This window comes from Branchiostoma belcheri, unplaced genomic scaffold (assembly GCF_001625305.1).
Source record: "Branchiostoma belcheri isolate BF01 breed outbred unplaced genomic scaffold, Haploidv18h27 scaffold24, whole genome shotgun sequence".
Classification (NCBI taxonomy): domain Eukaryota; kingdom Metazoa; phylum Chordata; class Leptocardii; order Amphioxiformes; family Branchiostomatidae; genus Branchiostoma; species Branchiostoma belcheri.
The window spans coordinates 319,507-333,055 of record NW_017803843.1 but is presented as its reverse complement, the minus strand read 5'-3'; the positions used below and the strand labels follow the sequence as shown (position 1 = coordinate 333,055).

The 13,549-nt window shown below is 40.8% G+C and overlaps 1 protein-coding gene across 1 annotated transcript in view; it reads right to left on the bottom strand.

Moving 5' to 3' along the window:
• Positions 1-2,387: 2,387 nt before the first annotated feature.
• The window catches only part of LOC109471086 (WD repeat-containing protein 1-B-like), a 13,241-nt gene continuing 2,079 nt past the window's right edge, over positions 2,388-13,549 (bottom strand). The window contains exons 2-16 of the mRNA XM_019770281.1: positions 12,265-12,386; positions 12,019-12,109; positions 11,495-11,642; positions 11,028-11,208; positions 10,673-10,750; positions 10,256-10,336; positions 9,737-9,828; positions 9,238-9,379; positions 8,755-8,836; positions 8,043-8,196; positions 7,665-7,749; positions 7,034-7,144; positions 6,470-6,640; positions 5,688-5,838; positions 2,388-5,313 (exon numbers count right to left, since the gene is read on the bottom strand). Of these exons, the coding sequence (XP_019625840.1) occupies positions 5,207-5,313; positions 5,688-5,838; positions 6,470-6,640; positions 7,034-7,144; positions 7,665-7,749; positions 8,043-8,196; positions 8,755-8,836; positions 9,238-9,379; positions 9,737-9,828; positions 10,256-10,336; positions 10,673-10,750; positions 11,028-11,208; positions 11,495-11,642; positions 12,019-12,109; positions 12,265-12,386 (1,796 nt within the window). The 3' untranslated portion in view covers positions 2,388-5,206. The remainder of the gene's footprint in view (positions 5,314-5,687; positions 5,839-6,469; positions 6,641-7,033; positions 7,145-7,664; positions 7,750-8,042; positions 8,197-8,754; positions 8,837-9,237; positions 9,380-9,736; positions 9,829-10,255; positions 10,337-10,672; positions 10,751-11,027; positions 11,209-11,494; positions 11,643-12,018; positions 12,110-12,264; positions 12,387-13,549) is intronic.

Below are 13,549 nucleotides of genomic sequence, written 5' to 3'. Positions count from 1 at the left end.
CATTGCTAGGAAAGTGGACATCCTCAAATCAAGTATACCTAAGACAAAAATGGTGTTCAGATGGGCGTGACTTCCATGGCAACTGTTTCTGGCCCTCCTGGTTGGTCAGGACGGTTTGAAGCATTAGAAATGTTCCCTGTTGTAAGTAGGACTGCGCAGGGGATAGAATCAGTCCGCAGCACTCCCTGCGGCAGTACTACTTAGCACAGAGACAGTCGCTTTCATCTCAAACTATTGCTCATACATGTATCTCCTTCCTTCAAGATCCTTGAAAAAAGATGGGATGCATCTGAATCCACTCCTTGCCTGTATAAGATTGTCTTGAGAAAAATTGCATTGTCAACAGAAATGAGAAAGTGCTTTCAGCAAAATCTGGACTTAGAAAAGAAAGAGGAAAGCTGGACAGATGATAACTTCTCCCAAACCATTAAAGGCTAACTGTTGCTGTTGTGTAACATCTTTTGTTACATTTGCATGAATTCCACTTGACTCAGAGCAGCCCAATGTGCAACTTAGCATGATAGAATATAGTTACTGTAGTGAGGATGATGACTGTTTAGATAACACACTAAAAGAACAAACAACACGATGGCTGTAAACAAGTAACACTAACAGTGGAAATATCTATCAGTACTAATAGAAACTTATGAGTGAACATCACAGGCATATGGAAGACACAAGTCAGACCCATGTAATATCTAATGCCATATAGCACCAGTTATGATGAACCAATAGTTTTCTTGATTTATTTCTGCCTGCTATAAACCTCTAAGGATTTCTATGTCCATCCTGATCTGTATATAGTGTTGTCCTCAAAAAATAGAGGGGCCATTTAATTTTGAATTGCAACACTTCAATGTAACTGTAGACATAGTTTGGGGTCTTGTGAGACAAAGCAATAATCACAACATAAACACATTTTTTTGTCAGATCATACTTGGTAAAATAGCCAATATGGCAGTCACAGTCCCTTTCATGGGAGTCAAAAATAAGGGAACTTTGAAATTCATATGCTTATATTCGTTTTCCGTCAGCATGTAAAGGAAAACTTCTGCTAACTTTTACATGCCTTTTAGTACAGAGAACCAAGAGTAGAACAATTTGGAACATACAATGTACATCTGACATTCGTCTTAATATACAGCCATGTTTGTAATTTTAGCATGCAAGTACAAAACTGTTTTAGCAGAACGGTATCAGTGGTAGCTTGGCAGACTCACCTCTCTTGTGCTGTAGCTGGAAGGCTCAACACAGACGCCTCTGCGTGTGCTCGCAGTCTGAAACCTGCCATCAGTGTACGATGTAGAGCCGCGGACACAGCCTTTATGTCCTCCCAGGCGGGGGGTGAGCCCCACAACCACCCCCTATCATCACATATATTCAAAAATAATGATGCAGGAAATTGAGGTCTTGTGTGGAAATTAGCCAGGCCCTTGGGAGGAAATGGTTGGTCCTGTCGGAACCCTTATTAAGACATTTACCCATTAAATACTTCCGCTGGAGAATGGTCCATTTCTGGGGGAAGTCCCTGGTACTGTGCAAGTGCACTAGAAACTCTGTTAAAGGTTTTCAAAACATAATTCGGGAGGGCAGTGCTTATCGCTCTAGAATTGCATACTGTTCATCTACAGAACTTCGTAACATGGGCGGAAATATTCTTTAACTTTTTAAGAGGATTCGCTTCCGTTAAAAAAGGAACATACTGCCTCCCCCTGTTGGCATCAATCCCTGCTCCTTTTGTGATGGTAAACGATGCTCTTACTATGCATGTCTCCCCCATCTGTAGCATCACCAGGACCAACTACCAGCCTTGGCTGGACCCACACACAATGGAGGAGTTGTCTCACCAAACACTGACAAGGGAAGAAGCCAAACATGGGAAGAAAAGAGGAGGCTGACACTGAGGGATGAAAGAGCAGTCAGAAAAAGGAGAGCACCAACACTCGGTGTCAGGTTCAGAAGGTCAAACCATTTCTGGGCTTTTCACCAATTCCACAATGTTTTCAGAAGCATTTATCAGGCCTTGTTGCTGGTTTTGTGGTTTGATAATAGGTCACATCAGAGGTTTTGCTGTATCTAATCTAATTTCATCCACTAGTATCGACAGACGAAACTCAATATCAAAGATTAACATTACATGTTTTTCAATACACCAGGCCGAGCAAATTAATATCTTTATTTTTATTTTAATACATGTACTGGAGTCAGTGGAACATATATATTAGATTTTCCAGTGTCTTTGTCCTGTGTGCTAATGTTGGCACTTATTAACCTCTCAACAGACCAGCTAGCTAGAAATTAGTGATACTAACATGTATGAATTATCCGACATTTAATAGTTACTTTTATACTAAAACTAAGACAGACACATATATCCAAACAGCACATAATGTCAGAATCATACTCTTTATTTCTGGCGTAAAATGTCGTAGCATGGAAAATTCAAATCCACCAGTATGGACTAACCAAAATCTATAGAATCATATAATTATGATATTTGCGTGAATTATGATGAGTTTATATTGTTACATAGAAGGAAAAATATACCAGTGAGGCTATCTATCCTTTATGTTGAAGGTCATTTCCTAAGTCAACACAGCTGCCCACCAGCCCCTATCCTCCATCACACATACCTATTTCTACGTGGACTCCTTTAGCAGTTGTCAGTCCCAGAATTGCCAACTACCCCTAGTACTTGAGCCATAATTGTAAAATGAGCGTAATTTCCCTTTCAGTGCGCCATTGACATAATTGCGGTTACAAAGAGTTCATGAATGCAAGCGTGTGTTTGATTTCATTTCAAATACTAGATGAAAACGACATGAAAATTTACACAGCTGGCTTGAAATTATAGTCTTTGCTAACGAATTTCCATACTTAACAGCACTGGCTAATGATAAAATAAATCATGGTACCCTAATATCTAAAGACAAGACAGATGGCATCGAGCTGAACAATCTTATCTCAGATAAGCGTATTATTTTGTTCTTATAGACAAGGTTTCACACCACAGTTTGCTAGGCAACTAACCGTAGAATAGCTACATGTACATTCTTCTTCTCAAGTTAGGTTCATAACATATATAGGTTGATACAAAAGTGTATACAATACGGTACTAGAATATTACAGATGTCCAGGGTGATAGATTCAGTTGTATCAGAGACAGGACTTCCTGATTTGTTGAGAGATATTGGAAAGGCCTCAGTTTCTGTTGTACTTTGTGCGTGTGTCTGTTACCATAGACAGGCTAGGGAACACCGAAGTTGTTTCATTGACTCTTGCACATCATGATGATTATTACATTCAGAATATGCAGACCTTCACATTAATTCTGAAATGCAGCGTCCTGTTAATGTATAATACACGTAGACACATAGCGGGCTCTGGTATCAGTATACCATACCTTATACATGTACATGTACTTCCAGACCTATCACTTACTAGTATACCATATTGAGGAAATACAGAGTTCACAGATACAAGTACCATTAATCATCACAGGTCTATGTGAAGAACAGTATAGCTGCCAGGGTGGAAGGTCTTAGTTTTGGTCACAGCTTCAGTATCAGAGTCTAATACAAAAGATCCTCTGGAAAACGGTTTCTCACACAATGCCCAACATGAGTATCATCCTCGGATGCTCCTCATTTGCTAAAAAAAACACCACAGGTGAAGTTTATTTGACCTTTCTGATGTCAATGACCTTGCATACATGTATCGATGGCAAACAGTGAAAACCGAGACGATTAGAAGTTTTGTTTAAGAGTTTCCTCCACATGGCAGTCATGTCCAAAGAAGTGCACTTAAATCATTCAAAACCCTCACAACTGGAGGGTATAGAACCAAGATGTGAGAGTTTGATGTAATTATCTTTGCATAATGTGAATATAAGTCTGTGAATATATCAGACAGCTGGATCGGTATAAGCTAAACATATGAGGACTACAATTGGTGATGGATAATAATCTATGTGAAAGGTTATTCATTAGGTAATGATAATGGATTGGTAATATTCCTACAGATAAACTTTACCGAGCCACTGATACTGAGCATACCATTACACAATAATGCTCACAGACCTATTTGCATCTGTTTACCTGTAACATATAGTATAGCTGCATTATTGTACGGGTAACTATAATAATCATTATGGTAATCCTGCGCATTGCCTATGGCATAATTTAGCGACTCCAAAATTGAACACATTCTAGATTCATATCTATTGCTCATTTCATGACTCTACGAATATAATCTTTCGCCACTGCTTGAGAACCTTAGTTACAACATACTATAATCAGGTTTGTACCAGTCTGTTTAGTTCCATAAATTGTATTACATGTATGTATCATTTCTCTTCGTCCATAACTATTACCACTGATGCATTAATCTATTCCTTCTACTTCCTTTCTTGGAGGATTTGGACTTGTTTCATTGACAAGGATGCAAAGTTTTCTTCCATTGAAACTTGCCTTTCTAAGCAGCAAGTTAAATCACATGGAACACTTAGCCACTGCAGTTAAACCATTACATGCATATCTCTGAGTCACCATTTTCAGAATTACCATTGATCTTGTAGTACTCCCAAGGCAGTCTAGTTGGTTATGTATACACCCCTAAGTTCTGACACCCCTATGTTCCAACACTCTTATGTTCCGACAACTCAACCTTAGCTCTGAAAACCCTAACCCTTTGTCAGAGCGTAGGGACTTTGGAACATACCATAGGGGTGTTCCTGTCATTACATTCATTTGCCTTCCTTAGGTAACCAGCTATCCTCTTCATTTCATCCTTCTCTTCAGTTGCTAAACCGTACACAAAAGTCTACCAAGAGCAATTCTCAACAGCTAGCTCCTCAAGAAAGGAATATATTTCAATCTTGACCACTGCATGACATTGAAACATGCTGGGCCAAGATATTCAGCATGATGGAAAATTTATCACTTACTACACCGAGACAGACAAATCCATCTTGATGCTACATACTTCAAGTTAGCTACCATAGGAATATGTCATTGAAAGCTGTCCTGCCTCTCCCATATTTCACACTATCAAAAAAGTTATAATAGAAATTATTGAAATCTGAAACTTTAAGTCTAGAAGCTGTTTAGAAAAGAACCTTAGATGACACGTTATATAATGTGACTGGTCGTTATTGGTGATAAAAGATGGAGGTCAATCTCCTGGTGCATTGTGGGTAGGAGGCACTTCACAACTTGATGTCCCATTCCCGGATGCTGTTGTCTATTCCTACGGAGATGAGCTTGTGGTCTGACAACCAGTCAACTCCTACAATTTGGCTCATCGGATGGGCACCTGAGGAGGAGAATGTAGAGTTCAGAACGACATACCAGTCGTATAGCAAACGGCTATGTTCCAGAAGTGTTATCAAAGTATGGCTTAGTAACAGTATAGCTTTGTAAGAGTACACATTTTAAGATGCATCTTTGTAAGACTGACACTATTTACCAAACTGTTGCATTTGCATGAAAAACGGATTTATTACAACTAACTTTTAGTGGAATGTATATGATAAAAATATGGAAGAAGAACAATACATTGAACATCAAGATTGTTACACTCTATTCAAACTCTATTAATTCTGATTGGTGTCAAATTATCAGTTCAAATTTAGTATATACTCATAGGTAAATTCAAAACAAACATAAATATGAGAAACGTATACTGACCCTTCAGCTCGAACCTGTCGAAGGGTTTGGCCAGAGTCCAGATGATGATGTTGGTGTCCAGAGAGCCGCTGGCCAGGTGTGTGCTGCTGGGGTTCCAGGCCAGACAGGTCACCTTGGCGTTCTGCATCCATGCATCCAGGTTTTGGATGATCTGGAGGGAACAGACAGACAGGGATTTGGGAATGGCTCTGTAACATTCATTGTGCGTTTGTACAAAGCCACTTTTGGGATCCATGTGATTCATCATTGGGCTGCAGCGCAGGCAACTGTAAGTTCATCTCCAAGCTATGATTAGGTCATAGAAAATCCAGCTTGCTTTCTTTTGTCACTAACTGCTTGAAAGTTTTACAACATCAAAATCGTACAACAAATGTGACTGCATCATTAGGCATAACATGACAGGAGCAGGGGTCTGCACCTTGTGAGACTGGGCTATCACACAGGGCATTAAGTGCATCTAGGCTTCTTTTTACCATTTTAGTTTGACAGCAAAAAATACACTAAAACGAAAAGGTCACTCAGATTAAAAACAGGCATATCACTCTTCAAGAGCTGATTTTGACAAGAGTTTTGATTTATGGACTTCTTGACAAATTTCCTGGACTAATTCAAACACTGACTTGAAAATCAGTAGACAAAATAGAAAGTGTTACTTAGCTCTCTATCACTAATCAGGGCAGAAGAGCCACCTAGCAGGGGATGGAAGTAATGCAGTTTGTTGAGAAATGCAGTAACAATACATACATATGCCATTGTCATGGGAAGGGACAGAGTGACCTTACCTCGTAACCTGCAGTGACGTCCAAGGTAGTGATATGTCTGGAGGTCTGGGCGCAGGACAGGTACCTGCCGTCGGGGGAGAACGCAAAGGCGGTGACGGCGTCCTTCAACGGGACCGTCTTACAGTCCACCAGGGTGTCTCCTGCCAGGTTATACACGTGCAGCTTCTTGTCCTGTTACAGGGACGACACACAAAATAATGGCTACGGATTTCCCTGTGTAATTTGATTTGATGTTATTGAAATTGCAACAGTGCAATACATGTGGGGCACAGGCAGCTGTTGCCGGTGTTGTGTCCCACACATAGAAACAGATACAGGACAGACTACTCATTTTCGCTTGAGTTAAGTGGGGAAAGTCGTGCTAAGTGCCTTTCCCAAGGGCACAAGATCGGTGGCATGTCAGGACTCGAACCGGTGACCTCTTGGTTCCGAGTCAAGTACTCTGCTGTTACGCCACACTACCCCAATTTGAAAAAGGTCAGAATTTACAATCATGATGATTTACCTGTGCTACTGATACAAGATTTTCTTTGCTTATTTTCTAACAGATTGGAGAATACTGACCGCTTTGCCTCCCACGACGACCTGAGTCTGGTTGGGGTGTATGCCAGCCGCGGTCACCTCGAAATCCACAGGCAGGCTGAACATCTTCCTCCCGTTTCTCACCACAACCACCTGGAAACAAGAGTGGATTGTGATCTGTGGTGGTCTGTGGTTAGGGAATTCCCCCACCCACATGCTATCACTCACCTGTGCGAACACACAGGCAAACACACCCAAAACAATACCTCTGTACACAGATGTTAGGTATGCCATGATGATGTCCCTATTTACATGCATTCTGTTGAATTGTACGGGTACCAATTTGAGTAGAGACAGTGTCTGTATGTTAAATTGTAGGAAGGCATGGCATATTTTCCTATTCTTAAAGCTAAACTGGTCAGCTCTCCGAAAGCTTGAGCTACAACTCACTGATATAAAATAATGGTCTAAAACAACTTCTTATCCACTGACGAAACACAGTGGATGCTATCTGAAATGTCTGACTCCTCAGTCAATTTATCCAGCTGCTCAATGTATTTGTATTGTGTAAAATACTACTGGTAATATGTCAACCTATGGGGTTTTTAAGAACTTTTCAACATTTTACCAGACAATGAGAAGTAGTGACAGTGTGGAATGATGCATTGCTCACCTCATTTGTACAGGCCACCACTGACAGACCATCCTTGCCCAATCCAACACCCTGGGGCTGTGAGTCCATGGTAACAGCATCTGGTCTGAACACAGTATTACAAGTGTTAAAATTGGAACCGTGGCTACTCTTACCTGATAGCAAAGAATCTTTATAACTTACAAAGTATATAAATCCAGACACAAAGAGAACTTAAGTCTCAAAAGACTATGACTTAGACACCTAGAGTTAGATGTAAGGAAATAGACAGTGGCTGTCCATGGTACTGAAAGCTATTCTGTTGGTAGATTTGGTAGCACAGAAAGTACCAGTATTATATATCAACGTGAAAAGGACCAGCTACGCAAGAAAGAATAGAAAGAAGAAATGTTAGCTTACCCGTACTCTGTCCCCGGTACATGGGTGTACCTGACACTGTCGTCCATACTGCAGGTGATGAGGTTTCCCCCCTGGACCCCCATACCCGACACCTTGTTCTTGTGACCCTTGCCACAGATGACGTCATGTGCACCCGTGGATGTGTCCCAGTGGGGTGAGAGTGGTTAAGGAACACCCAATCTTCATGCAATATTCACAGCTGTGCTGCCACATGTAGTACATTTGAATGCAACTACACTGTAGTATGGCACTAATTAACTGCTATGCTAAATGGTTAACTAATAAGCAGGTAACCATGGTATTACTATGGCAGATTGCCCATTGGTACCACTTTGTTTTTTAATCAACCTGGGATTGACGTATTCAAAATCTCTTTTTTTTTCTAGAACTATGGGAGAGTGGAACTCCTTGCCACCAAGCACAGTAGGGGAATCATCAATTCGCTTTAAACTATGATTGCAGAAAGATGTGCAACAGTGCCGCCAACAGTTAGGTGTGACAGGTCTGGGAAGTGTGCGTTTTTGTCTATGAATGGGAACTGTGGAGGGAATTGTATGATGTAATTTGATCAGGTATCACACTTCCTGAACTCCTCCATATACCACCCACTTACTCCACCTCCCTATCAATCACCTGTCAAAATCACCTCCCACAGACCGTGCCACTGAAGCTATCAGGACAGCGGTATTGGCTTCACAGTTGAAAAGGATATTGATACGGCCACTGTTGTCAGCCGTGTAGACTGTGCATTTGTCCTCAGAAAGAGCCATGGAAGAAATAGGCTGGTTGTGACCCTGTGGGGAAAAATTGCAACACACCTTTGGTTATACACAAAAATCTATCTAGCTAATGAGTAAAAACCTGGGTAAAAAACACAGAATTGGAGATGTCAGATATCTACGAAAGGTATGTGATCTCAGCATCCTCGAATCCCCCACTAACTTCTGCTGTCTCCCAGCTAGATTCTGACCCATCATTTTCACCCTGTTTCCTGTGTCTGACATTCTGCCTGTCAATCTTCCCCCATCCCACATACTGTCAACCAGACAAAAATATACACAAACCCACATCTCAGGCACCCAAAACAAATTCTACTTCCATACCCGAAAGTAAATATGTTATATGTAAGAGACTACATCTGGATAACTGGCCTTAACAGTTAGACTATGTTCTATGTTTGACAAGTTATACCGACCTTGACTATCCTAATGGGAGAGGATGGGTTGGACTTGTCCAGGTAGTTGATGTACCCATTCAGCGACACCGACAGGAGGTAGTCCCCTTGCCACAGACAGGACAGCTGCTGGTCTTCTATGTCTTTCCCCATCACAAACGTACTGAAGGGAAGGGCACAAAAATAAACCATCACCTTGTCATTTTCTAATACTGCCTACCTTAGCTTTGATTGTGTGGTAGTCATATTTACACTGAGACGTCATCGGCATCATGATTTGCAATTTGATGTTCCCTAACATCAGACGTGTATATTTTGTACAAACATCTTTGTTTATTGCATAATACTTATCATTGTTGAATGTTATTAGCATCTGTTGAGTTTCAATGTCATAATTATGCAATTTGGTGGGGACGTCACAAATACCGGTACAACAAATATCAGTACAGCTTGATACACACAGCTGGCACTTCACCCAAGGCGTAGACAAAACGATCAATAGAAACTAAACTACACTGACCTGACCACAGAGTTTTGTTCCATGTCCCACAGTTTGACAGTCTTGTCTCCTGAGCATGTGATCAGCTGGTTGCTGTCTGGGCTCCAAGAACACTATCACCATCAGAACACAGAAAGGAAAGTCAGAAAGCGACATAACATGAAAGCTAAAAAAACAAGTACAACTACAAGTACAATTAGTAATTAGAGATTTCAGACTTTATGGACATATTTTGGGTTCTTGTGACCTTTGAGTTTACCCCATGTCACGTCTCTTTCCTTTAGATCTGTCATTCTGCCTGTCGATCTTACCCCCAACCATGTAATATCAACCTATTCTGTCCAGACAAAAAGACACACAGACTAAAGCTCAACCACCCAAAACAATATAATACTATAGATTTGTACCTAGAAAACATTATAATTACAGCCACGAGTTGGTTGCATTGTTGGCATTCTACTGACGCTTAGGCAGTTGAAATATAGACCTACATGTAGTATCAAAACACTACATACATAAATTGTATGAAAGTCTACTCACCCCGTAGATCCCCCCATCATGAGCCTTGCCACCTCCCAGTTCACCTATCAACTCTGCAGTTTTACCATCATATATGAAGCCCTGGAAGGCAATAAATAAATGGAAACAAGTTGAATACAAAGTGGCATGCTGAAACAGTTCTGCAAGAAAGTTGAAAATAACCTGAACTACACGTAATCACAAATATCAGTATTACTTATAGCATTGGGTTTTAAAAAGTTACAATAAATGATATACATTCTATGCTTCAAACAAATTTCTAGTTTATTACATTGTGCACATGTAACAAAATACTAGTTAACATCATCAGCATTTACCAGACTGATTCTCATGAAAACATTGCCTATGCAATTGAAGTGCAAAACAAATTTGAAATAGGTATTGCTTATTAAACCTATATAACTAAAGTATACATACCTTGCCATCAGCGCCGACTGTTACAAACCTCTCACCATTCGGGGAAAATCGTACACAGTTCACAAAACGTGTGTGTTCCTGAAGGGAAGGAGACGAGCCGGTTAAAACAAAGAAATCTCCTCTTCCTGACTTTCATTCATATAGGCTGACACTAAATATTATGATGAAAGTATTTCTCCTTATAACTTATACATATTTATTATGTATGTTGCAGTTGCTAAGTTTTGGGTGTTTTCTGTCCCTCAGTTGAATATAACTTTTACACTTTTGATTTGGTGCAGCTCTTTGTACCCTTAACAACAACAAAAAACCTATACCATTTTACACAGTTTAGAGAAATGCTGAATGTTCTTACCGCAAGCGACATTTTGAACTTGAAAGGTGGTCCCTCGTAGAAGGTTGTGGTGTTGTCGTCCCCTCCTGTGATGATGCGGAAGGGCCGTGTCGCCCGGTAGTCGATGGAGTTCGCAACTTTGCTGATTCCCACAAGCTCGCCAACAGAGCTGCCAGTGTCCCACAGGAAACAATGGGCAAACCTGGGAACAGGCACAGAACAGCAGATTTGAACTTCTGACAAAGGCAGCAAGAAGCAAGTTTGTTTAAGGAGCACGCAAGTCCGGATCGGGAAATGGTTCTTATTTTCCAATAGATTACCTGCTGAAGAGTCCCCCTTTTGAGGCTAAAGGTTTGTGTCAGTTTGAACTTTTAGAGTTTGGACAGTTTGAAGTTTTACCAGGAATCACAATTGATACTTTTGGGAGGTACTGCTGCCAAGATATTGCTACTCCAGCTTCAGATACCACAATCATCACTAGAGCTTACTTCTCCTTGCCATCTCCACAGATAGCAATCCTCTTGCTGTCAGGTGACCAGGCTATGTCCTTGATGGCTCCCGCTATTGGCTGGTACTCGTACTTCAGGATGTGCTCCTTCTGCGTGGTGTCCCAAATACGCACCTTTCCGCTCTCATCTACACGTGGAAAAGACAGACATGTAAATAGTATGCTTGACTAAAATGCCAGGCTGGTTTTAAACAGTACAGGAAAGTTCCAACTATTTTCCAACACAGGCAAGTTCTCACCTGTAATCTTTACATATTACTGCTGGTCTAACAATAAATGCCCACAGTAATTATAGAATTAATACACTGTATATTTCAGCTAAAAACAGCAAGTTCTAGTATTGCCAGGGCTATATAACTTGGCTAATGGTAAATTCTAAATTCCAACGTACTAGTATATGATGACATTCAAATTGGGACATACATGTACATGATCAGTGTAACAGAACATCATTACAAGTTACACTGTATTTTGATCATAGTGCCACAAGGACTATAATATTACCTGCAGATGCAATATAGAAGCCACTGGGAGCATACTTGGCGACTGTCGTCTTAGCCACGTGTTGTGTGTAAACATCTGCGATAGCTGGGTTCTACAAAGGTGAGAAATACAAACAAATAACATGTAGTAATTGCAAACCAACAGCACATCATGACAACTTCATTGTATAGAGTTTCTACAGCCAGAACTAGTTGTCAGAAAACAAGTACCTTCAGCAGACTGATTACATGTAAGGGTCAGACTCACCTCTAGATCCCTGATGACGACACTCTGCCCGAAGCAGTAGAGGATGTTCTTGCCTTTAGGGTCTCCTCCCAGAGTGAAGGCCGTGGCACGCTGGGTGCGCGGCAGGGCAGGAAACACACACGCTGCAAAACAAAAGGATCAATTTATTGACATTTCATTTTAACAAATATTTAGATAATCTCTGGAGCTAGTCCAAAGATTTCATTGATTTCTACAGCCCTGGAACTGACCAATTTTGACGTAAAACTAGCTGCAAAGGGACTAAATCTCTTTTCAGGACTGGAGTCGAAGGAATGCAGAAATGATATAGTAGGGTTAAGGGATATAAGGCCTAGGAAAAAAAATGTTGTGTTTCCGGTTACCCGACCGACCCTATGAAAAACCCCCCGACCCTAGCCTTTTTTGGGCCGACCAAAAATTTCGAGCGGCTAGCGGTCGGTTTTCAAAATTGGGGGTTTTATCCCCGATAAATGTGCTCGTCATTACAATTTTCTTCGGTCGGGCGGCGTGGATCGAGCGCTAATTGCACGGGTCGGGCCGCTTAATTCATAATTTCCATTGTTGGCACAATCCTGTGAATTGACGATGAATTGTCGATCTCGCCATGACGCCGCAAAGAAAACGTTGTCATTGGTAGAAAATCTGACACCCCGCTGGCGTTTCACAACAAAATTTTCTGTAAACAACTCCGACTGTCTTTGTTTAAATCGCGAAAGCTCACCGATACAAAGTAAAACTCCCGCCGGCCGGCCGCGCCCGACCACATGGTTGCGGCATGGTGCTAAGTTTTCGGCAGCTCGACGGAAAAATAATCCATCCCCAGAAGAAATGTTACGCATGAAAATAGCAACTACAACTTGTTTTCCTCGTTATATGAGTTTTTGAGGCCGTAAAATGTTTAAAACGGTTGAAATTTGCTCGAAAAAACGGCTCGAAAATTGACGGCGAGAAAGACAACATGGCCGACCTGTTTTCACAATAACAATGGTCAAAGGTCAAGATAGCATCCAAATGTATAGATACATGTAATAAGTACATATTACAGTGCTAAAACGATACTTTAAACGCATGAAAAATATTTTTTTCGGCTACAACTGAAATAAAAATTCACTTATATTTTAGTAAGGTTAATTTTCAAACATTACTGAGAAATTTTCCGAATTTATTGGTTAATTGTGTAATATTTTTGTTTCTATGTATGTGCGGTTGGATGCTGTCATTGTAAAGACCCTTTACATATTGGGAGAATCAGATGAGATATTAGAGATTATCACGCTTAGTACCG